Source organism: Staurois parvus, unplaced genomic scaffold, assembly GCF_062004578.1.
Source record: "Staurois parvus isolate SC_StPar_1 unplaced genomic scaffold, SC_StPar_1.0 ptg000913l, whole genome shotgun sequence".
Lineage (NCBI taxonomy): Eukaryota > Metazoa > Chordata > Amphibia > Anura > Ranidae > Staurois > Staurois parvus.
Genome location: NW_028318709.1, coordinates 183786 through 209754, shown reverse-complemented (window position 1 = coordinate 209754; position 25969 = coordinate 183786). Strand labels below are relative to the sequence as shown.

General features: G+C 48.1%; 1 protein-coding gene across 5 annotated transcripts in view; it reads right to left on the bottom strand.

The window, feature by feature from the left end:
* The window catches only part of LOC149442087 (beta-arrestin-1), a 176406-nt gene that overhangs the window by 99891 nt on the left and 50546 nt on the right, over positions 1-25969 (bottom strand). The window contains exon 1 of one of the 5 annotated variants that reach the window (XM_089656531.1): positions 24570-24970. The exons of the other annotated variants lie outside the window; for them this stretch is intronic. Within the exon in view, the coding sequence (XP_089512657.1) occupies positions 24570-24586 (17 nt within the window). The 5' untranslated portion in view covers positions 24587-24970. Of the gene's footprint in view, positions 1-24569; positions 24971-25969 lie in introns of those variants that run through there. 5 annotated transcript variants of the gene reach the window in all.

The window sequence follows — 25969 nt, the reverse complement described above, 5'->3', positions numbered from 1 at the left end:
AATTTATCAATGTATCCATGTAACAATTTATTAATGTAACAATGTATCCATGTATCAATGTAACAATGTATCCATGTACCCAAGTATCAATGTAACAGTGTATCCATGTATCCATGTATCAACGTATCCATGTAACAATGTATCAATGTATCCATGTAACAATTTATCAATGTAACAATGTATCCATGTAACAATGTATCCATGTATCAATGTAACAATGTATCAATGTATCCATGTAACAATTTATCAATGTAACAATGTATCCATGTATCAATGTAACAATGTATCCATGTACCCAAGTATCAATGTAACAGTGTATCAATGTATCCATGTATCAACGTATCCATGTAACAATGTATCAATGTATCCATGTATCAATGTATCCATGTACCCAAGTATCTATGATGGCTTCCAGCAGGGGGCGGAAGAGAGCCGGCACTGAGACTGAGAACTCATCATAGTCTCAGCAGTGGGAGAGTAAGATGAAGGAGGAGCTGCCTTCAATGTAGGTGGAACCAGCATTTGTGATCTGTGAGTACAAGGGAGGGGGTACAACTCTGATGTAACTGGCACTGCGATGGGGACACCTGGTGTATGGGGAGACTGTGATGGGGACACCTGATGTATGGGGAGACTGTGATGGGGACACCTGATGTATGGGGAGACTGTGATGGGGACACCTGATGTATGGGGAGACTGTGATGGGGGAACCTGATGTATGGGGAGACTGTGATGGGGACACCTGGTGTATGGGGAGACTCTGATGGGGACACCTGGTGTATGGGGAGACTGTGATGGGGACACCTGATGTATGGGGAGACTGTGATGGGGACACCTGATGTATGGGGAGACTGTGATGGGGACACCTGATGTATGGGGAGACTGTGATGGGAACACCTGATGTATGGGGAGACTGTGATGGGGACACCTGGTGTATGGGGAGACTGTGATGGGGGAACCTGATGTATGGGGACACGTGATGTACGGGGAGACTGTGGTGGGGGAACCTGATGTATGGGGACACTGTGATGGGGAGACTGTGATGGGGGAACCTGATGTATGGGGACAGTGTGATGGGGGAACCTGATGTATGGGGACAGTGTGATGGGAACACCTGATGTATGGGGGCGCTGTGATGGGGACACCTGATGTAGGTGGAGACTGTGATGGGGACACCTGATGTATGGAGAGACTGTGATGGGAACACCTGATGTATGGGGAGACTGTGATGGGAACACCTGATGGGTGGGGACACTGTGATGGAGACACCTGATGTATGGAGACGCTGTGATGGGGACACCTGATGAATGGGGGCACTGTTATGGGGACACCTGATGTATAGGGGCGCTGTGATGGGGACACCTGCTGCAGGTTGGTAGGGCCCCAGTGCATTACTTTGCCAAGGGGTCAATGTTGCTATTAAGATGGCACTGACAGCAGTTGGACAGCTTACAGGCTGGGTGAACATAATGTCCCAACTAATGAGGACTCTTGTTCTTTCTCCTAGCCACCAGAGAAACAAAAGAGTCCCGAGGCTCTTCAGCAGTAGGCAGGTTTTTTTATGATGAAAGGCTGAGATTTTGGTGTTAAATGGTAAAAAAAAATCAGAGAAAAATAATCAAGCCAGGCTAGATAAGTCAGACAGTGGAACCACCACTTTTCTAGGACAGTCATTTCTCCTGAAAGGAACCCTTGAATTAATTTTCTGGTCTTCAAGAACCTCAACTGAAATGAATTCATCATGGGTGAGTGAAAACAATGTCTCCTTACATTGGTGGTCAGAATACCAACCTTAAAGACAGTTAAAAAGATCATTGGTGTCATGTCCCGCCATTGGATCTGGAAGTATCGGGCACCAGCAGTTGGGAGGTCAATCAGCCACAGCTCAAGGAACCCCCAGCAACCTCTGGAGGAACCCTGGTTGAAAATGGCTGTAGGATAGGATATCAAATATCTAATGACTCGGCCAATCCAGGTCATGTCTATGTTTCTCAAGTGTGGCTCACTCACCAGGAAAACCTGCTAATGTTGACCTCCTTCCAAAAAACACCACTGGACTGGCTGCTTCTGGATGTTCAATAATCCGGAGGAGAGAGGAGAGGCAGAGGAGAGGGAGGAAAGAGGAGAGAGAAAAGGAGGAGATGGAAAAAGAGGAGAAAAAGGAAGAAGGAGAGGGAGGAAGAGGAGTGAGGAAGGAGAAAGAGAAGAGGGAGGAAGGAGGAAAGAGAAAAGAAGGACATAGAAAAGGAGAGGGAGGAAGAGGAGAGGGAAAAGGGAAAGAGAGGGGAAGAGGAATGGGAGGTAGGAGAAGAGAAGAGAGAGGAGAAGAGGGAAGGAGGAGAAAGAGGAAGAGGAGAGGGAGGAAGGAAGAAAGAGAGGAAAATGAGAGGAAGGAAGAGGAGAGGGAGGAGAAGGAGACGGAGGAAGGAGAGAGAGGAAGAGGAGATGGAGGAAAGAGGAGATGGAGGAAATAGGAGAAAAAAAGAGGAAGGAAGAGAGAGAGAGAGGGAGAGGAGAGGAGAGAAAGTAAGGAAGAGAGAGGGAGAGGAAGGTTGGAGGAGAGAGAGAAAGAGGAGAGGGAGGGAGGAGGAGAGAAGAAGAGGAGAGGGAGGGAGGAGGAGAGAAGAAGAGGAGAGGGAGGGAGGAGGAGAGAAGAAGAGGAGAGGGAGGAAGGAGGAGAGAGAAGAGGAGAGGGAGGAAGGAGGAGAGAGAAGAGGAGGAGAGAGAAGAAGAGGAGCGGGAGGAAGGAGGAGAGGGAGAAAGGGGGAGAGGGAGGAAGGGGGAGAGAGGGAGAGGAAGGGAGAGAGAAGAAGAGGAAAGAGAGAGGAAGAGGAAAGAGAGAGGAAGGGAGAGAGAGGAAGAGGAGAGGAAGAGGAGAGGAAGAAAGGAGGAGAGAGCAGAAGAAGAGAGGGAGGAAAGGAGAGGTTAAAGGGGAGAGAGGAAAAGAAGAGAAAGGAAGGAGGAGAGGGAAGAAGGGAGAGTGAGAGGAAGAGGAGAGAAAGGAAGAGAAATGGGAGAAGAGAGAGGAAATGAAGAGAGAGGAAGTAAGGAGAGAGAAAGGGAGAGAGAGAGGAAGAGGCGGAAGAGGAGAGAGAGGAAGGGAGAGAGAGGAAAAGGAGAGGGAGGAAGAAGAGAGGGAAGAAGAGGAGAGGGAAGAAGAGGAGAGGAAAGAAGAGGAGAGGAAAGAAGAGGAGAGGGAAGAAGAGGAGAGGGAGGAAGAGGAGAGGGAGGAAGAAGAGAGAGGGGAAGAGGAGAGGGAGGAAGAGGAGAGGGAGGAAGAGGAGAGAGGAGAAGAAGGGAGAGGGAGGAAGAAGAGAGGGAAGAAGAGGAGAGGAAGTAAGAAGAGAGAGGGGAAGAGGAGAGGGAAGAAGAGGAGAGGGAAGAAGAGGAGAGGGAGGAAGAAGAGAGGGAGGAAGAAGAGGGAGAGGAAGAAGAGGGAGAGGAAGAGGAGAGGGAGGAAGAGGAGAGGGAGGAAGAGGAGAGGGAGGAAGAGAAGAGAGAGGAAGAGGGGAGGGAGGAAGAAGAGAGGAAGGGGAGAGGGAGGAAGAAGAGAGGAAGAGGAGAGGGAGGAAGAATAGATGGAAGAAGAGGAGAGGGAGGAAGAAGAAAGAGAGGTAGAGGAGAGGGAGGAAGAGGAGAGGGAAGAAGAGGAGAGGGATGAAGAAGAAAGAGAGGTAGAGGAGAGGGAGGAAGAAGAAAGAGAGGAAGAGGAGAGGGAGGTAGAGGAGAGGGAGGAAGAAGAAGGAGAGGGAGGTAGAGGAGAGGGAGGCAGAGGAGAGGGAGGCAGAGGAGAGGGAGGCAGAGGAGAGGGAGGCAGAGGAGAGGGAGGCAGAGGAGAGGGAGGCAGAGGAGAGGGAGGAAGAGGAGAGGGAGGAAGAGGAGAGGGAGGTAGAGGAGAGGGAGGTAGAGGAGAGGGAGGAAGAGGAGAGGGAGGTAGAGGAGAGGGAGGCAGAGGAGAGGGAGGAAGAAGAAAGAGAGGAAGAGGAGAGGGAGGTAGAGGACAGCGAGGTAGAGGAGAGGGAGGTAGAGGAGAGGGAGGAAGATGAGAGGGAGGTAGAGGAGAGGGAGGAAGAGGAGAGGGAGGTAGAGGAGAGGAAGGTAGAGGAGAGGGAGGTAGAGGAGAGGGAGGTAGAGGAGAGGGAGGTAGAGGAGAGGGAGGAAGAGGAGAGGAAGGTAGAGGAGAGGAAGGTAGAGGAGAGGGAGGTAGAGGAGAGGGAGGTAGAGGAGAGGGAGGTAGAGGAGAGGGAGGAAGAGGAGAATGAGTAAGGCTGGCCATACATTATACAATTATCTTCCAATTTTCTGCCCAATTTCCTTTAGATTTACCTTCAACTGTGTAGAGCAAGGGCCTGCCTAATTGGATACAACTGAAAGTGTTGTTTAGGTTTGTCCTCCTATTATATGGTTTTTGGTAAATCTAAACCAAAAATCTCCAGATAATTGTATAATGTATGGCCAGCCTTAGGCTACTTTACATTTGTGCTGTGTGCAAACCTGCAAAATATTGTGCTCTTTTTGCAATGTTCAAAAATGTGCAGCCCCTTAGCAGACATGCGCCGGTGCCATTAATTCTTAATTACATCCCGTGCATTTTGCACTTTTGTGTGATGGGGTGGATGGATGGAGGAAAAAAGAGGGGGAGGGGATGGATGGAGGAAAAAGAGGGGGGGGGGTGGATGGATAGAGGAAAAAGAGGGGGGGATGGATGAAGGAAAAAGAGAGGGGGGTGGATGGAGGAAAAAGAGAGGGGGGTGGATGGAGGAAAAAGAGAGGGGGGTGGATGGAGGAAAAAGAGAGGGGGGTGGATGGAGGAGAAGGAGAAAGACACAAATGTCCAGTTTTGCAAGAATTGTGGAGCAGGGAAGCTTTGGATGAAAGCAACGGGATTGGAATGAATGGTCGGTGGACAGAATGTTGGAATGAATGGTCGGTGGACAGAATGTTGGAATGAATGGTCGGTGGACAGAATGTTGGAATGAATGGTCGGTGGACAGAATGTTGGAATGAATGGTCGGTGGACAGAATGTTGGAATGAATGGTCGGTGGACAGAATGTTGGAATGAATGGTCGGTGGACAGAATGTTGGAATGAATGGTCGGTGGACAGAATGTTGGAATGAATGGTCGGTGGACAGAATGTTGGAATGAATGGTCGGTGGACAGAATGTTGGAATGAATGGTCGGTGGACAGAATGTTGGAATGAATGGTCGGTGGACAGAATGTTGGAATGAATGGTTGGTGGAGAGAATGTTGGAATGAATGGTTGGTGGAGAGAATGTTGGAATGAATGGTTGGTGGACAGAATGTTCGAATGAATGGTTGGTGGAGAGAATGTAGGAATGAATGGTTGGTGGAGAGAATGTTGGAATGAATGGTTGGTGGACAGAATGTTCGAATGAATGGTTGGTGGAGAGAATGTTGGAATGAATGGTCGGTGGACAGAATGTTGGAATGAATGGTTGGTGGAGAGAATGTTGGAATGAATGGTTGGTGGACAGAAAGTTCGAATGAATGGTTGGTGGAGAGAATGTTGGAATGAATGGTTGGTGGAGAGAATGTTGGAATGAATGCTCGGTGGACAGAATGTTGGAATGAATGGTTGGTGGACAGAATGCTCGAGTGAATGGTTGGTGGAGAGAATGTTGGAATGAATGGTTGGTGGAGAGAATGTTCGAATGAATGGTTGGTGGAGAGAATGTTGGAATGAATGGTTGGTGGAGAGAATGTTCGAATGAATGGTTGGTGGAGAGAATGTTCGAATGAATGGTTGGTGGACAGAATGCTCAAATGAATGGTTGGTGGACAGAATGCTCAAATGAATGGTTGGTGGACAGAATGCTCGAATGAATGGTTGGTGGAGAGAATGCTCGAATGAATGGTTGGTGGAGAGAATGTTGGAATGAATGGTTGGTGGAGAGAATGTTCGAATGAATGGTTGGTGGAGAGAATGTTCGAATGAATGGTTGGTGGACAGAATGCTCAAATGAATGGTTGGTGGAGAGAATGTTGGAATGAATGGTTGGTGGAGAGAATGCTCGAATGAATGGTTGGTGGAGAGAATGCTCGAATGAATGGTTGGTGAAGAGAATGTTGGAATGAATGGTTGGTAGCCAGGATGAGCCGTGTGCAGTGAAGGGAGAAGAATAAACAGATGATGATGAGAATACGTCGGAGCATTGTAGAGATGAGAGCGATGCAATGAAGCAGATGAGCCTTCCATGCTCTCCTCCTGCACTGGCTGACATCTCATTTGATATTTCACGTCCGGCTCTCTGCCAGCCGGGGCTGATAAAGCCGCAGAGTAAACATTAACACAGATGTTGGCACTAAAGGATCTGCAATATTCTGCAACGTCTCATTACGGAGGAGAGCCAAGCTGGCCGTGCACTTGGGAGGGTGAGGGGCACTGACTGCGGGGAGCCTATTGTGTACAATGGAAATCAGTGCCCACACCTACGATGGAAAACACTGCCCTCCGCGTCTTCTCGGATTGCCCTATAAATACTCACAAGTGATCTTCAAACCATTTCTGAAGCATATTCGGACCGCATTGAACATGCCAGAAAATCAGAGGGGGGGGGATTTAAAGCGGAACTCCAGTTTGGAAAATATAAATAACAATTACGTAGAGCAGCAAATTAAGTTCTTGATGCAATACCCCCCCTCCCCCTTCTTCGGAATTAAAGTAGACCTACAGCCAAAATAGGACCCCACTGACCTGAAGTTGTAAAAGGTATCAGAAGGCATTACATGATAATCCCGGCCCTCCTACCATGTGCCAGTCCATCACTTGGTCAAATGCCAAGGCTTTGGTCATGTGACCTTTATTGGGAGGAACTCTGGCAGAACTACAGCTGGGATTAGCCTTCCCTTTCAGAAGAGATGGCAATAAGTGATGGCCTTAGATGTAGTGGTTGGTCATTTGACCGAACTCCAGGGCATACATAGCCAACCACTAAGTCCAAGGCCATCATTTCTGAAAGGGAAGGTTCAGCCCAGCTATAGTTCTGTAACCAAGGGAACTTGAGCAGAACTTGGGTTGAACCTTCCCTTTCAGAAGAGATGGCAATAAGTGATGGCCTTGGATGTAGTGGTTGGTCATTTGACCAAGGGAACTTGAGCAGAACTTGGGTTAAACCTTCCCTTTCAGAAGAGATGACATGAATCGATAGCCTTGAACATAAAGGTTGGTCTTGTGACCAAATGCCAGGGCGTACTTATATGGTCACACGATCAACCATTGCAGTGCTGTCATGGTCACTCTTTGGGGTCTTCTACATTTTATGACTCTACGGCAGTGGTCTCCAAACTGCGACCCGGGAATGACCAAATTCCTGGGCATACTTATATGGTCACATGACCAACCACTATGTCCAAGGCCATCGTTTCATGCCATCATTTCCAAAAGGAAAGGTTCAGCCCAGCTGTAGTTCTGTAGCCAATGGAACTTGAGCAGAACGTGGGCTGAACCTTCCCTTTCGGAAGAGATCGCATGAAACGATTGCCTTGAACATAAAGGTTGGTCATGTGACCAAATGCCAGGGTGTACTTATACGGTCACATCATCAACCATTGCAATGCAGTCATGGTCACTCTTTGGGGTCTTCTACTTTTTATGACTCCAAGGCAGTGGTCTCCAAACTGTGGCCTGGGGGCCAGACGCGGCCCTTTGCTTGCCTTTATCTGGCCCTTGGGGCACTATTTCATCCATAGATATCAACAAAGGGGCATAATTCCTCCCACTGACATCAATGATGGGGTAGAATTCCTCCCAGTCACACAAATGATGGGGCACAAATCCTCCCAATGACACCAACAATGGAGCCCACTAAAACCAATGATGGGGCACAATTCCTCTCAATAACACCAATGATGGGGCACAATTCCTCCCACTAACACCAAAAATGGGGCATTGTTTTTTTTCCCACTGATGGGACTTTTTCTGCTTCCAATGGGCCCCCTAAAGTCTGAGGGACAGTAAACTGGCCCTTTGTTTTGAACGTTTGGAGACCCCAGCTCGAAGGCAACTGGATCAGTGGAGCTTCACAAAATGTACATAAAGGGAAAAAAAAACAAAAAAACATTTATCCAAAATAAAGAAAACACTATTGTACCCGTGGTGAAGATTTAAACACAACGCACAAAAAAAAAAAGAGGTTTCATTAACATTCCGGCTAAACCAGCCCGAGGGGAGACCAAGCATTCCATCAATTTAATGCAGAATGTGTTTTACGTATTCAGATTCAGCAACACAAGTCATTTCTACGGAAGAAAACCTTTCCAACTCCCTTTTTTTTTTGTTTTCTGTGTACCGCAGAGCTAAATTGAGAACAAACTTTAATTATATCCGAACAAAACCTGACAATATATTGGGGAGTGTACCATGCCGAGGCTTGAGGGTACAGGAACGAGCCAGACGTAGAGCAGAATCTCGATGTGATGCATCGACAACAATGGCGCATATTGGCAGACCGAAGAGATGGAGAGAGATCGTTTTGGAAGTTTTGAAAGTACGTATGTGATGATGGACCATGGACCCAATGGAATATCCAGATCTTAAATGTACACGTTGTATAAATAACAGGGCCATTGTCACATTCACCAGCCACCACCATTGTAGAAATTTGACATACCCAAGTGGCAAATGGTTTTGATTCATCCCTGGTTCCTTCTGGTTCCTTTGGGAAATCCATTCCACATTCTCGTCCTTCTCTCATTTGATGAGCTAATAATGGGGATTGTAATATAAAGTGCTAATTTACATACGGCAATGTTTTCCCCCCGTGTGCCTCACTTGACTTCTGGATTTGCCCATTTGACCCCACTAAATAAATAAACTGCAAGACATGGACGCAACATCCCATTGTTTAACCACAGCATAATAAATAACCAAACCAAAATAAATTATGCACGATAAATATAATGACAGCTGTTGGGTTCTAAAAGGGGATCTTTGGTGTCCATCAACCTAAAGACTGCACTATGATCCAACCCTGTGTCCAGCTACACCCCTCCGGCTCGAGGACAGCTCAAAACTGACCATTTTCTGCCTTCCCAAAGGACCAAGCCTCTGTAAAGACAACCAAAAGGGGAAGCACCATAACACCAGATGGACCCCACAATTTGTAACCACCCCCCACCATTCCACAGATCTCCAAAGGCCCCTTATCTTCCAAACAGCCATAACAAATCTTCCTATAATCCAACCCAGTTCCTAGAATTGCCGTTCCAACCCAAATCTTCTTTCCAACAATTCCAGTTCCAACCCAAATCTTCCTATAATCCAACCCAGTTCCTATAATTGCCGTTCCAACCCAAATCTTCTTTCCAACAATTCCAGTTCCAACCCAAATCTTCTTTCCAACAATTCCAGTTCCAACCCAAATCTTCTTATAATCCAACCCAGTTCCTATAATTGCCGTTCCAACCCAAATCTTCTTTCCAACAATTCCAGTTCTAACCCAAATCTTCCTACAATCCAACCCAGTTCCTATAATGGCGTTCCAGCCCAAATCTTCTTTCCAACAATTCCAGTTCTAACCCAAATCTTCCTACAATCCAACCCAGTTCCTATAATTGCCATTCCAACCCAAATCTTCTTTCCAACAATTCCAGTTCCATCCCAAATCTTCCTATAATCCAACCCAGTTCCTATAATTGCCATTCCAACCCAAATCTTCCTACAATCCAACCCAGTTCCTATAATTGCCGTTCCAACCTAAATCTTCTTTCCAACAATTCCAGTTCCAACCCAAATCTTCCTATAATCCAACCCAGTTCCTATAATTGCCGTTCCAACCCAAATCGTCCTACAATCCAACTCAGTTCCTATAATTGCCGTTCCAACCCAAATCTTCCTACAATCCAACCCAGTTCCTATAATTGCCGTTCCAACCCAAATCGTCCAACAATCCAACCCAGTTCCTATAATTGCCGTTCCAACCCAAATCTTCCTACAATCCAACCCAGTTCCTATAATTGCCGTTCCAACCAAAATTTTCCTTCCAACAATCCTAGTTCCAACCCAAATCTTCCTATAATCTAACCCAGTTCCTATAATTGCCGTTCCAACACAAATCTTCTTTCCAACAATCCCAGTTCCAACCTAAATCTTCCTATAATTCAACCAAGTTCCTATCATCTAACCCAGGGGGTCTCCAAACTATGGCCCTCCAGGTGTTGAGAAACTGCAAGTCCCATGAGGCATTGCAAGACTCTGACAGCCGCAGGCAAGACTCCCAGAGACAGAGGCATAATGGGACTTGTAGTACTTCAACATCTGGAGGGCCATAGTTTGGAGACCCCTGATCTAACCCAATAGTAATCACAGGTCCTCTCATACCATAGTAATCATATGGTGCCTCTCAACCCCTTGATGGTCAACCACCAATCAGGTAAGACCTACACTGTCTTCGTACATTTAAAGTCTCTATTGGAAGTGTTCCTCCCCCCCCAGTCAGGGAGAACCTGAGCCAATTCTAGTTCTCCAGGTTTGTCTATAGCAGGGATGAATGCCATGTCTTTATTTGTGCTTTGTATAATGCAGCATCCTCATAATAAAAGGCATGTATCCGTATATACAGTATCTGCCTATATTTGTCCATATTCGGGAAGCAGCTATGGCAGACCCTTCTACCCATAGACATTTGGGACCAAAATGTTAGGATTTCATTAGCAACTGAGATTAGTAAGTGATTGAAGTTGTGAAAGCCCAGAATCCTATCGTACAAAGCCCAGAATCAGATATTACAAGCCCAGTATCACATATTACAAAGCCCAGAATGTTATATTAGAAAACACAGTTTCATATATTACAAAGCCCAGAGTCCCATATTAGAACTCCCAGAATCACACATTACAGAGTCCAAAATTGCACACTACAAAGCCCAGAATCTCACTATTACAAAGCCAAGAATTACATATTACAAAACACAGATTCCTATATTAGAAAGCCCAGCATCACATATTATAAAGCCCAGAATCCCATATTAGAATGCCCAGAATCACACACTACAAAGTCCAGAATCACATATTACAAAGCCCTGAACCTTGTATTAGAAAGCCCAGTATCACATATTACAAAACCCAGAATGCTATATTAGAAGTCCAGTAGCACATATTACAAAGTCCAGAGTTGCACACTACAAAGCCCAGAATCACATATTACAAAGCCCTGAACCCTATATTAGAAAGCCCAGTATCACATACTACAAATCCCAGATACACATATTACAAAGTTCAGAATCATGTATTACAAAGCCCAGAATCACACATTACAAAGCCCAGAATCCCACATTAGAAAGCCCAGAATTCCATGTAACAAAGCCCAGAATCCCACATCACAAAGCCCAGAATCCCACATTACAAAGCCCAAAATCCCACATTACAAAGCCCAGAATCCCACATTAGAAAGCCCAGAATTCCATGTAACAAAGCCCAGAATCCCACATCACAAAGCCCAGAATCCCACATTAGAAAGCCCAGAATCCCACATTAGAAAGCCCAGAATTCCATGTAACAAAGCCCAGAATCCCACATTACAAAGCCCAGAATCCCAAATTAGAAAGCCCAGAATCCCACATTACAAAGCCCAGAATCCCACATTACAATGCCCAGAATCCCATATTAGAAAGCCCAGAATCTCACATTACAAAGCCCAGAATTCCACATTAGAAAGCCCAGAATTCCATGTAACAAAGCCCAGAATCCCACATTACAAAGCCCAGAATCCCACATTACAAAGCCCAGAATCCCAAATTAGAAAGCCCAGAATCCCACATTACAAAGCCCAGAATCCCACATTACAAAGCCCAGAATCCCACATTAGAAAGCCCAGAATCCCACATTACAAAGCCCAGAATCCCACATTACAAAGCCCAGAATCCCACATTACAAAGCCCAGAATCCCAAATTAGAAAGCCCAGAATCCCACATTACAAAGCCCAGAATCCCACATTACAAAGCCCTGAATCCCACATTACAAAGCCCAGAATCCCACATTACAAAGCCCAGAATCCCACATTACAAAGCCCAGAATCCCACATTACAAAGCCCAGAATCCCACATTATAAAGCCTAGAATCCCACATTAGAAAGCCCAGAATCCCACATTACAAAGCCCAGAATCCCACATTACAAAGCCCAGAATTCCATGTAACAAAGCCCAGAATTCCATGTAACAAAGCCCAGAATTCCATGTAACAAAGCCCAGAATACTACATTAGAAAGCCCAGAATTCCATGTAACAAAGCCCAGAATCCCACATTACAAAGCCCAGAATTCCATGTAACAAAGCCTAGAATTCGATGTAACAAAGCCCAGAATCCCACATTACAAAGCCCAGAATTCCATGTAACAAAGCCCAGAATCCCACATTACAAAGCCCAGAATTCCATGTAACAAAGCCTAGAATTCCATGTAGAAAGCCCAGAATCCCACATTACAAAGCCCAGAATTCCATGTAACAAAGCCCAGAATGTATCAATCATCTAAAACAAAATAAAAGTACATCAACTGATATAACCCAAAACTGAGTATAACTCGTTACATTTTTAATTTTACAAATGTTCTGTGATGGAGCAGCTGGAACACAAAGGCTCCGCCCATCCCGGAACGTGGACAGTCCCCTCGTCTGTCTAAAGATGGCGCTCTATAAAGGATTCAATTGTGAACAGTGGTAGTAATAGCGGAAGGGTTTGTCACAATGTCTCCTGAACTCAGAATACGACCGAGAACGTCCTATCCCTCATCGCCAGGACATGCCGCGTCCTCTGAGTTCACCCTCCGCCATGGAAACCGGCGTCCACTTTGGCGTCCTCGCCTGCCCCAGGAAATCCATTAGGTGGTGGAAAAAAAACAGAAATGGATGATTTTGACAGGAGCAGATGTCTTCCCGGGCCGCCCTCTGATCAATGTGATTATAAAAGCTGAGCGCAGGCCAGCTCCCGTCCATTCACGTCACGCCGTCATATGGCGAGGACCTCATCTGTGAATCTTCGCTGCCAGGACTTCCCTCACCGCCATATGTCAGAGTGATAGAAGGACGACGCCAAGAGCGCGCAATTGCCAGGAATTCTGATCAGTGTTCAAAGCATCAAATTCGATGTTGAAAAAAAAAAACACATTATGGTTTTGGGTCAATTTGATACTTTTTTTGATGTTTGTACCGTTCCCAGTCGGGCCTGGTTGTACCGTTCCCGATCGGGCCTGGTTGTAATGTTCCTGGTCGGACCTGGTTGTGCCGTTCCCGGTTGGGCCTGCTTGTAATGTTCCTGGTCGGCCCTGGTTGTACTGTTCCCGGTAGGGCCCTGGTTGTACTGTTCCCGGTCGGGCCAGTTGTAATGTTCCCGGTCGGGCCCGGTTGTGCCGTTCCCGGTCGGGCCCGGTTGTGCCGTTCCCGGTCGGGCCCGGTTGTGCCGTTCCCGGTCGGGCCCGGTTGTGCCGTTCCCGGTCGGGCCCGGTTGTACCGTTCCCGGTCGGGCCCGGTTGTACCGTTCCCGGTCAGACCTGGTTGTACTGTTCCCGGTCGGCCCGGTTGTACTGTTCCCGGTCGGGCCCGGTTGTACAGTTCCCGGTCGGGCCCGGTTGTACTGTTCCCGGTCGGGCCCGGTTGTACTGTTCCCGGTCAGGCTCGGCTGTAATGTTCTTGGTTGGGCCTGGTTGTGCCGTTCCCGGTCGGGCCTGGTTGTGCCGTTCCCGGTCGGGCCTGGTTGTGCCGTTCCCGGTCGGGCCTGGTTGTGCCGTTCCCGGTCGGGCCTGGTTGTGCCGTTCCCGGTCGGGCCTGGTTGTGCCGTTCCCGGTCGGGCCTGGTTGTGCCGTTCCCGGTCGGGCCTGGTTGTGCCGTTCCCGGTCGGGCCTGGTTGTACCGTTCCCGGTCGGGCTTGGTTGTAATGTTCCCAGTCGGGCCTGGTTGTACCGTTCCCAGTCGAGCCTGGTTGTAATGTTCCCGGTCGGGCCTGGTTGTGCCGTTCCCAGTCGAGCCTGGTTGTAATGTTCCCAGTCGGGCCTGGTTGTGCCGTTCCCATTCGGGCCTGGTTGTAATGTTCCCGGTCGGGCCCGCGGTTGTAATGTTCCTGGTCGGGCCTGGTTGTGCCGTTCCCGGTCGGGCCTGGTTGTAATGTTCCCGGTCGGGCCTGGTTGTAATGTTCCCAGTCGGGCCTGTTTGTAATGTTCCTGGTTGGGTCTGGTTGTGCCGTTCCCGGTCGGGCCTGGTTGTAATGTTCCTGGTTGGACCTGGTTGTGCCGTTCCCGGTCGGGCCTGGTTGTAATGTTCCCGGTCGGGCCTGGTTGTAATGTTCCCGGTCGGGCCTGGTTGTAATGTTCCCAGTCGGGCCTGTTTGTAATGTTCCTGGTTGCGTCTGGTTGTACTATTCCACTAGTTCTGCAATACACCGTTTTTGGCAGATTGGGACTCCATGTGCTCTCTACCTGCCGCACTGCACCCACCCAACAACCGTGACACCACCAATGGACTGATTTGGCTGTGTCAGTTTATAATTTACCGCCCCTTCCACTTCCCCATAACTAGACTGGGATAGCCCAGGATGGGTGGAAACCCAAAAGAAACGTGAGTTTCAGAGGCTGAAGGACTAGTTAGTTCGTTCTGGTTACCAGTCCATCATGAAGAACCACCACGGAGTATAATACACAACCAAAGAGTGCATGTCTGACACGTGACTGATTGTACGGATTTTGTAGCTTCCCCTAGTTATCTCATGTCATGGGGACATATCATGACGAAAATTCGATGCGACTCCTCAAAAACGGGCTTCATCATTGCAATCCACGGCCAGCATGCCAAAAGCCAAATTCCAGTCAAGGATCATCCGAGCCCCAAAATGTTCCGAAATTTCACTTCGGGACCTCGGGACGCGTCTTTCACATAACAAAGGACAACTCTTGTTCTCTCATGTGGAAGGTCGCAGCACGCTTGTTAAGTCTCATGTGCGCTGTAATCGAATAAATCCAATAAACGGATCCCGCCGGATAATTTCCAGTGTCATGTTTGTCCCAAATCGCTGGGTGAACATTCAGGCCGGATAAATGTAGACGTCTTCACCACCCCGGAGACAGACGCCACTAGCCATGAACATCACCCCGAGAGTTTGTGGACCCTTCTCGACCTCTTTTTTTTTTTTGAAATACGAGATTTGGTCTTGAAGACAGAATTCTGCATAGAAGGAGAACTATGTTTTCTGAACTGATTTTACCAGGTTTCTACGATGGATGAGGTTCGGGTTCAACGATGGGTCAAGGATGGGAGAACTTGGCTGGTTCAATATTCTTGACCAAACTGTGAAGCTTTGCCTGGCCTTTGAACAAATGGCCAGAAGGCCAATGAGGGGCTGGGTGAACATTCAGGCCGGATAAATGTAGACGTCTTCACCACCCCGGAGACAGACGCCACTAGCCATGAACGTCACCCCCAGAGTTTGTGGACGCTTCTCGACCTCTTTTTTTTTTGTTTAAATACGAGATTCGGTCCTGAAGACAGAATTCTGGATAGGAGGAGAACTAGGTTTTCTGAACTGATTTTACCAGGTTTCTACAATGGATGAGGTTCAGGTTCAAGGAGAACCTGGCTGGTTCAATATTCTTGACCAAACTGTGAAGCTTTGCCTGGCCTTTGAACAAATGGCCAGAAGGCCAATGAGGGGCTGGGTGAACATTCTGGCCGGATAAATGTAGACGTCTTCACCACCCCGGAGACAGACGCCACTAGCCATGAACGTCATCCCAAGAGCTTGTGGACCCTTCTCGACCTCTTTTTTTTTTTTTTTTAAATACGAGATTCGGTCCTGAAGACAGAATTCTGGATAGGAGAGCTAGGTTTTCTGAACTGATTTTACCAGGTTTCTACAAGGGATGAGGTTCGGGTTCAATGATGGGTTCAAGGAGAACCTGGCTGGTTCAGTAATCTTGACCAAATAGTGAAGCTTTGCCCGTTCTTTGAACAAATGGCCAGAAGGCCAATGAGGGGCTGGGTGAATATTCAGGCCGGATAAATGTAGACGTCTTCACCGCCCCGGAGACAGACGCCACTAGCCATGAACGTCACCCCCAGAGTTTGTGGACGCTTCTCGACCTCTTTTTTTTTTGTTTAAATACGAGATTCGGTCCTGAAGACAGAATTCTGGATAGGAGGAGAACTAGGTTTTCTGAACTGATTTTACCAGGTTTCTACAATGGATGAGGTTCAGGTTCAAGGAGAACCTGGCTGGTTCAATATTCTTGACCAAACTGTGAAGCTTTGCCTGGCCTTTGAACAAATGGCCAGAAGGCCAATGAGGGGCTGGGTGAACATTCTGGCCGGATAAATGTAGACGTCTTCACCACCCCGGAGACAGACGCCACTAGCCATGAACGTCATCCCAAGAGCTTGTGGACCCTTCTCGACCTCTTTTTTTTTTTTTTTTAAATACGAGATTCGGTCCTGAAGACAGAATTATGGATAGGAGAGCTAGGTTTTCTGAACTGATTTTACCAGGTTTCTACAAGGGATGAGGTTCGGGTTCAATGATGGGTTCAAGGAGAACCTGGCTGGTTCAGTAATCTTGACCAAATGGTGAAGCTTTGCCCGGTCTTTGAACAAATGGCCAGACGGCCAATGAGGGGCTGGGTGAACATTCTGGCCGGATAAATGTAGACGTCTTCACCACCCCGGAGACAGACGCCACTACCCATGAACGTCACCCCCAGAGTTTGTGGACGCTTCTCGACCTCTTTTTTTTTTGTTTAAATACGAGATTCGGTCCTGAAGACAGAATTCTGGATAGGAGGAGAACTAGGTTTTCTGAACTGATTTTACCAGGTTTCTACAATGGATGAGGTTCAGGTTCAAGGAGAACCTGGCTGGTTCAATATTCTTGACCAAACTGTGAAGCTTTGCCTGGCTTTTGAACAAATGGCCAGAAGGCCAATGAGGGGCTGGGTGAACATTCTGGCCGGATAAATGTAGACGTCTTCACCACCCCGGAGACAGACGCCACTAGCCATGAACGTCACCCCCAGAGTTTGTGGACGCTTCTCGACCTCTTTTTTTTTTTTTTTTAAATACGAGATTCGGTCCTGAAGACAGAATTCTGGATAGGAGGAGAACTAGGTTTTCTGAACTGATTTTACCAGGTTTCTACAATGGATGAGGTTCAGGTTCAAGGAGAACCTGGCTGGTTCAATATTCTTGACCAAACTGTGAAGCTTTGCCTGGCCTTTGAACAAATGGCCAGAAGGCCAATGAGGGGCTGGGTGGACATTCAGGCCGGATAAATTAAGACGTCTTCACCACCCTGGAGACAGACTCCACTAGCCATGAACGTCACCCCCAGAGTTTGTGGACCCTTCTCGACCTCTTTTTTTTTTTTTTTAATCTACGAGATTCGGTCCTGAAGACAGAATTATCGATTGAAGGAGAACTAGGTTTTCTGAACTGATTTTACCAAGTTTCTGCGATGAATGATGTTTGGGTTCAAGGATGGGTTCAAGGAGAACCTGGCTGGTTCAATATTCTTAACCAAACGGTAAAGCTTTGCCTGGCCTGAAAAAATGGCCAGAAGGCCAATGAGGGGCTGGGTGAACATGCAGGCCGGATAAATGTAGACGTCTTCACCACCCCAGAGACAGACGCCACTAGCCATGAACGTCACCCCGAGAGTTTGAGGACCCTTCTCGACCTCTTTTTTTTTTCTTTTTAAATTCGAGATTCGGTACTGAAGACAGAATTCTGGATAGGAGGAGAACTAGGTTTTCTGAACTGATTTTATCAGATTTCTATGAGGGATGAGGTTTGGGTTCAAGGATGGGTTCAAGGAGAACCTGGCTGGTTCAATATTCTTGACCAACCTGTGAAGCTTTGCCCGGCCTCTGAACAAATGGCCAGAAATGAACACCAAGATCTCCTCCACCCCATGAATGTCAGTGACGGTTTGCAAAAACGTTCAACAAGATTCGTTGAACCCTTGGCCAAGAAGAACCCGGGCAGATTCCTCCATTACCAGTGACGGCCACTGCTGTGTTGTTCTTCCAGCATCAGATGTGTGATAGGTGACACTGGACTGGGCGGGATCCAATGCCCCATGAGAGATGATGCCATAGGCGAAAGGAGACCAGGAGAAGATGGTGGATGGATAGACAAGGAAGGCCTGAACATTTCAGTCCTGTGTCACCTGTCACCTATTGATCCTGCACAGAGTCCTGTGTCACCTGTCACCTATTGATCCTGCCCAGAGTCCTGTGTCACCTGTCACCTATTGATCCTGCCCAGAGTCCTGTGTCACCTGTCACATATCAGTCCTGCCCAGAGTCCTGTGTCACCTGTCACATATCGATCCTGCACAGAGTCCTCTGTCACCTGTCACCTATCTATCCTGCACAGAGTCCCGTGTCACCTGTCACATATTGATCCTGCACAGAGTCCCGTGTCACCTGTCACATATCAATCCTGCACAGAGTCCCGTATCATCTGTCACATATCGATCCTGCACAGAGTCCTGTGTCACCTGTCACCTATCGATCCTGCACAGAGTCCTGTGTCACCTGTCACCTATCGATCCTGCACAGAGTCCTGTGTCACCTGTCACCTATCGATCCTGCACAGAGTCCTGTGTCACCTGTCACCTATCGATCCTGCACAGAGTCCTGTGTCACCTGTCACATATCGATCCTGCACAGAGTCTTGTGTCACCTGTCACATATCGATCCTGCACAGAGTCCTGTGTCACCTGTCACATATCGATCCTGCACAGAGTCCTGTGTCACCTGTCACATATCGATCCTGCACAGAGTCCTGTGTCACCTGTCACCTATCGATCCTGCACAGAGTCCTGTGTCACCTGTCACATATCGATCCTGCACAGAGTCCTGTGTCACCTGTCACATATCGATCCTGCACAGAGTCCTGTGTCACCTGTCACATATCAGTCCTGCACAGAGTCCTGTGTCACCCATCACATATCAATCCTGCACAGAGTCCCGTGTCACCTGTCACATATCAATCCTGCACAGAGTCCTGTGTCACTTGTCACATATCAATCCTGCACAGAGTCCCATGTCACCTGTCACATATCGATCCTGCACAGAGTCCTGTGTCACCTGTCACATATCGATCCTGCACAGAGTCCTGTGTCACCTGTCACATATCAGTCCTGCACAGAGTCCTGTGTCACCTGTCACATATCAGTCCTGCACAGAGTCCCGTGTCACCTGTCACATATCGATCCTGCACAGAGTCCTGTGTCACCTGTCACATATCAGTCCTGCACAGAGTCCTGTGTCATCTGTCACATATCAGTCCTGCACAGAGTCCCGTGTCACCTGTCACATATAGATCCTGCACAGAGTCCTGTGTCACCTGTCACATATCGATCCTGCACAGAGTCCTGTGTCACCTGTCACATATCGATCCTGCACAGAGTCCTGTGTCACCTGTCACATATCGATCCTGGACAGAGTCCTGTGTCACCTGTCACATATCGATCCTGCACAGAGTCCTGTGTCACCTGTCACATATCAATCCTGCACAGAGTTCCACATCACCTATCAGGTGAGGGTCCAGTTCCCCCGACAACAATGATTTTAGGAATTATTCTCTCCCTGACACCGATGGTTTGAGGGGCTTCTCTCTGCCCTGTTTGAGGGGCTAGTCTCCTCTGGGTCCCACTTTCCAACAAACAACAATTATTTTGGGGGTATCCTCTCCTTGGGGCCACTATTCCATGGACACCATTTGAGGGGCTATTCTCCCCTGAGGGTTCAGCTGGTACCATTGGTTTGAAGGGTTATTCTTCCCTGGGTACCATTATTCCACTAACAACAATGATTTTGGGGCCACTATTCCACTGACACCAATGGTTTGAGGGTCTAGTCTTCCCTGGGGGGGGGTCAATATTCTACTGACACCAATAGTTTGAGGGAGTATTCTTCTCTGGGGGGGTCACTATTCCACTGACACCATTGGCTTGAGGCAGTATTGTTCCCTGGGGGTCACTATTCCACTGATTCCAATGGTTTGAGGATCTTTTCTTCCCTTGGGGGTCACTATTCCACTGACACCAATAATTTGAGGGACTATTCTTCTCAGGGGGTCACTATTCCACTGACACCATTGGCTTGAGGCAGTATTGTTCCCTGGGGGTCACTATTCCACTGATTCCAATGGTTTGAGGATCTTTTCTTCCCTTGGGGGTCACTATTCCACTGACACCAATAATTTGAGGGACTATTCTTCTCAGGGGGTCACTACTCCACTGACTCCGATGGTTTGAGGATCTTTTCTTCCCTTGGGGGTCACTATTCCACTGATACCAATAGTTTGAGGGACTATTCTTCCCTGGGGGGGGGGTCAATATTCCACTGACACCAATAGTTTGAGGGACTATTCTTGTCTGGGGGTCACTATTCCATTGACACCATTAGTTTGAGGGGCTAGTCTTACCTGGGGGGGGGGGGGTCAATATTCCACTGATACCAATAATGTGAGGTACTATTCTTCTCAGGGGGTCACTATTCCCCTGACACCATTGGCTTGAGGCAGTATTGTTCCCTGGGGGTCACTATTCCACTGACTCCGATGGTTTGAGGATCTTTTCTTCCCTTGGGGGTCACTATTCCACTAATACCAATGGTGTGAAGGGTTATTCTCACATGGGTACCACCATTCCACTGACAACAATGATTTTAGGCGTTATCCTCTCCTGGGCGCTGCTATTCCACTGACACTATTTGTCTAAGGGACTATTCTTTCTTGGGGGGGTCACTATTCCACCGACACCAATAGTTTGAGGGGTTATTGTCCCCTGTGGCCCACTATCCCGCTGACACCCATGACTTGAAGGGTCATTTCTTTCCCATCCTATAGAGCCACTCTGTATGTTTGAGTGAGTTTTGACATCACTCTGACTTTCCTGATCTGCAAACTGATTTCAGGCCAGAGTGGCAGTCAGAGACGGGAAGCCAGGGAAGGAGCATTTTCAGAAGCATTGGCAGCCTTGGTACTTCTCACTATACAAGCCCCATTATGCTCTCCTTTCACTTCCAAGACATGCAGTACCATAGAGTTTCTCAGTGGACAGGAGAGTGTTGGTTGCGTCCTCTGCATACTGCAAAGAACGACTCCAAAGTTGTAACTATTAAAAGAATGGACCTTGTAGGAACACTATATGGCCAAAGTCTGTAGGTACCTGACCATCAACCATAGCCATTGATATGGAGTTGTCCCCCTACAAGGTTTTAGAGGGTGTCTGTGGGAATCTGTGCCCATTTGTGAGGTCAGGTACTGATGTTGGATGAGAAGATCTGGTTCACAACCAGCATTCCAATCTATTCCATAGATATTCAGTAGGGTACCTGACCATCAACCATAGCCATTGATATGGAGTTGCCCCCATAGAAGATTTTAGAGGGTGTCTGTGGGGATCTGTGCCCATTTGTGAGGTCAGGTACTGATGTTGGATGAGAAGACCTCGTTCACAACCAGCATTCCAATCCACTCCATAGATGTTCAGTAAGGTACCTGACCATCAACCATAGCCATTGATATGGAGTTGCCCCCCTACAAGGTTTTAGAGGGTGTCTGTGGGAATGTGTGCCCATTTGTGAGGTCAGGTACTGATGTTGGATGAGAAGACCTCGTTCACAACCAGCATTCCAATCCACTCCATAGAAGTTCAGTAGGGTACCTGACCATCAACCATAGCCATTGATATGGAGTTGCCCCCCTACAATGTTTAGAGGGTGTCTGTGGGAATCTGTGCCCATTTGTGAGGTCAGGTACTGATGTTGGATGAGAAGACCTGGTTCACAACCAGCATTCCAATCCATTCCATAGAAGTTCAGTAGGGTACCTGACCATCAACCATAGCCATTGATATGGAGTTGCCCCCATACAAGATTTTAGACGGTGTCTGTGGGAATGTGTGCCCATTTGTGAGGTCAGGTACTGATGTTGGATGAGAAGATCTGGTTCACAACCAGCATTCCATTCTATTCCATAGATGTTCAGTAGGGTACCTGACCATCAACCATAGCCATTGATATGGAGTTGCCCCCCTACAAGGTTTTAGAGGGTGTCTGTGGGAATCTGTGCCCATTTGTGAGGTCAGGTACTGATGTTGGATGAGAAGACACTGGTTCACAACCATCATTCCAATCCACCCCATAGGTGTTCAGTAGGGTTGAGATCAGGGTTCCGTGGAGGACAGTTGAGTTCCTCCACACCAAACTGGTCAAACCATCACTTTATGGAGCTGGCTTTGTACATAGGGGTACAGTCATGCTGAAACAGAAAGGGACCTTCCCAAAATTGTTGCCACAAGGTTGGTAATGCATGGAAAGGCCCTCAAAAGGACCCTTAGGAGGTCTGGTACTAATGTTGGATGAGAAGACCTGGTTCATAGGGTGAAGGTTGAAGTCAGGGTTCTGTAAAGGACACTCGAATTCCTTCACACCAAGCTGGTCAAACCATGCCTTCAAGGAGCCGGCTTTGTACATAGGGAACAGTCATGCTGAAACAGAAAAGGGTCTCCACCAAACTCTTACCACAAAGTTGGAAGAGCACGATTGTCTACTATGTCTTTGTATGATGGAGTATTAACAGTCCACATCACAGGAAATTTGGGGGTGGGTTAATACTTTTGGCCCTTTTACTGGGGGACACTCTACCTTCTTGATAGGGGCACTCTGCACTTTTATGGGGGACAATCTACCCTCTTAATGGGATGACTGTCAGCTCTCTTATTGGGGGGGACACTCTGTCCTCTTATTGGGGAACAATTTGCCTTTCTACTTTGTCATTGGGTGGAATACTCTAACCTCCTAATGAGGGGGGGGGGCACTCTGCTCGGTTACTGGGGAGAGACTCTTCCCTCTTATTAGGGGGACACTTTACCCTCTAATGGAGAACACTCTTCTCTCTTATTGGGGAGACATTCTACCCTTTAATAGAGAGGACACCCTGGCCATTTATTGAGCGACAACGTACCCTCTAGTGGGGGGAACCCTTCCCTTTTATTGGGGGAACACTCTACCCTCTTATGAGAGGACCGTTTTTTCCTCTTATGGAGGGGACATTCCACCCTCTAAATTCACAGGAAATTTGGGGGTGGGTTCATACTTTTGGCCCTTTTACTGGGGGACACTCTGGACACTTTACCTTCTTAAAAGAAGGGGCCACTCTGCACTTTTATTGGGGACACTCTACCCTCTTAATGTAATGACTGTCAGGTTTCTTATTGGGGGGACACTCTGCCCTCTTATTGGGGGACAATTTTCCCTTCTACTTTGTCATTGGGTGGAATACTCTACCCTCTTATTGGGGGGGGGCTCTCTGCTCGGTTACCGAGGAGACACTCTTCCCTCTTATTTAGGGGACACTTTACCCTCTAATGGAGAACAATCTTCCCTCTTATTGGGGTGACACTCTACCCTTTAATAGAGGGGACACCGTGGCCACTTATTAAGTGACACTGTACCCTCTAATGGGGGTCACTTTTCTCTTTTATTGGGGGGGGCACTCTACCCTCTTATGGAGGGGACATTCTACCCTCTAATTGGGGACACTCTGCCCACTTATTGAGGAACCTCTACTCTCTAATGGGGGGCATTTTCCCTCTTATTGGGGGGACACACTACCCTTTAATGCAGGAGACACTTTTCCCTCTTATTGTTGGATACTCCATCCTTTAATGGGTGGGCACACTCTTCCCTTTTATTGGGGGGGCACTCCATTTTTTAATGGGTGGGCACACTCTTCCCTTTTATTGGGGGGACACGCAATCCTTTAATGGATGGGCACACTCTTCCCTTTTATTGGGGGGGGGCACTCCATTTTTTAATGGATGAGCACACTCTTCCCTTTTATTGGGGGGACACGCCATCCTTTAATGGATGGGCACACTCTTCCCTTTTATTGGGGGGGGGCACTCCATTTTTTAATGGGTGGGCACACTCTTCCCTTTTATTGTGGGGGCACTTCATTTTTTAATGGGTGGGCACCCTCTTCCCTTTTATTGGGGGGACATGCCATCCTTTAATGGATGGGCACACGCTTCCCTTTTATTGGGGGGGCACTCCATTTTTTAATGAGTGTGCACACTCTTCCCTTTTATTGGGAGGGGGCACTCCATACTTTAATGGGTGGGCACACTCTTCCCTTTTATTGGGAGGGGGCACTCCATACTTTAATGGGTGGGCACACTCTTCCCTTTTATTGGGAGGGGGCACTCCATACTTTAATGGGTGGGCACACTCTTCCCTTTTATTGGGAGGGGGCACTCCATACTTTAATGGGTGGGCACACTCTTCCCTTTTATTGGGAGGGGGCACTCCATACTTTAATGGGTGGGCACACTCTTCCCTTTTATTGGGAGGGGGCACTCCATACTTTAATGGGTGGGTACACTCTTCCCTTTTATTGGGAGGGGGCACTCTACCCTCTAATGGGAGGACACACTTATCACTTATTGGGGGACACATGGAGGGGACATAGTACCCACTTATTGGGGGGGGGCACTCTACCCTGGACACAGGACATGGGATGTATTGCAGGAAGCATGCAGCAATGGGTGGAGATGTACTTACAGGAATATGTTGTCCATCTGTACCTAGAATATCTCGCAGTGTCACAATGTCTGGGATTTAAGCCGTGTCTCTCCGGGTTGTCGCTGTCAGTCCTCCCAGAATCCATTGAGCAATCTGCACTGACATTTCCAATGCCGGCTGCCTTCTGCAGCAAGTAACTGTCACTGGTGGTATTATAATGAGTATATATATATATATATAGTTCTCTGTGATGTAATCTCTCCCAATGCTGTCTGTTTCCTCCAGTATCATGCAGCCTCCCCGAGCCGGCTGCTGCATTGAAAATTTAACATGTTCTTTTTTTTTTTAAAGTGTCATGCCCTGATCGCAGTCCTGATTGGCTCCCTCATCTTCGCCATTGCTGTGTTCTGTGGGCACGGGACCTGCATCGCTAATTTCTGCAGCCTGGGGAGCGCAGGGAGCGAGGGAGAGACACAGAGGGAGAGAGAATGAGAGAGGGGGGGGAATGAGAAGGAGGGGGAGAGATAATGAGGGGGGGGGGAATGAGAGGGAGAGGGGGATAGAGAATGAGAAGGAGGGGGAGACATAATGAGGGGGGGGAATGAGAGGGAGAGGGGGAGAGAGAATGAGAAGGAGGGGGAGACATAATGAGAGGGGGGGGAGAATGAGAGGGAGAGGGGGAGAGAGAATGAGAAGGAGGGGGAGACATAATGAGAGGGGGGGGGGGAGAATCAGAGGGAGAGGAGGAGAGAGAATGAGAAGGAGGGGGAGAGATAATGAGAGGGAGGGGGAGAGAGAATGAGGGGGGGGAGAATGAGAAGGAGAGAGAATGAGAGAGGGAGGGGAGGAAGCGGGGGGGGGGGTGAGGGAGAGGGGGATAGAGAATGAGAAGGAGGGGGAGAGATAATGAGAGGGAGAGAGAATGAGGGGGGGTGAGAGGGAGGGGGAGAGACACAGAGGGGAGAGAGAATGAGAAAGAAAGAGAATGAGAGGGAGTGGGAGAGAGACAGAGGGAGAGAGAATGATGAGAGGGGGAGAGGGGGAGAGAGAATGAGAGGAAGGGGAGAGAGAGAGGGTGAGAGAGACAAAGGTAGAAAGAGAGGGGGAGATAGAGGGAGAAGGGGAGAGAGACAGGGACAGAGAGAAAGAGAGGTAGAGAGACATAGGTAGAGATAGAATGAGAAAGAGAGGGGGAGAGAGGAGAGGGGGTGGGAGAATGATAGGAAGGGGGGAAAGAGGGAGAGAGAATGAGGGAGAGGGGGAGAGAGAGGGGGGAGAAAGACAGAGGGGCAGAGAGAATGAAAGGGAGAGAGGGAGAGAGAATGAAAAGGGGGGGGGGGAAGAGAATGAGAGGCAGAGTTGGAGAGAGGAAGAGAGACAGAGGGAGAGAGAGTGAGAGGGCCGGAGAGGGAGAGGGAGAAAGGGAGAGAGGAAGAGAA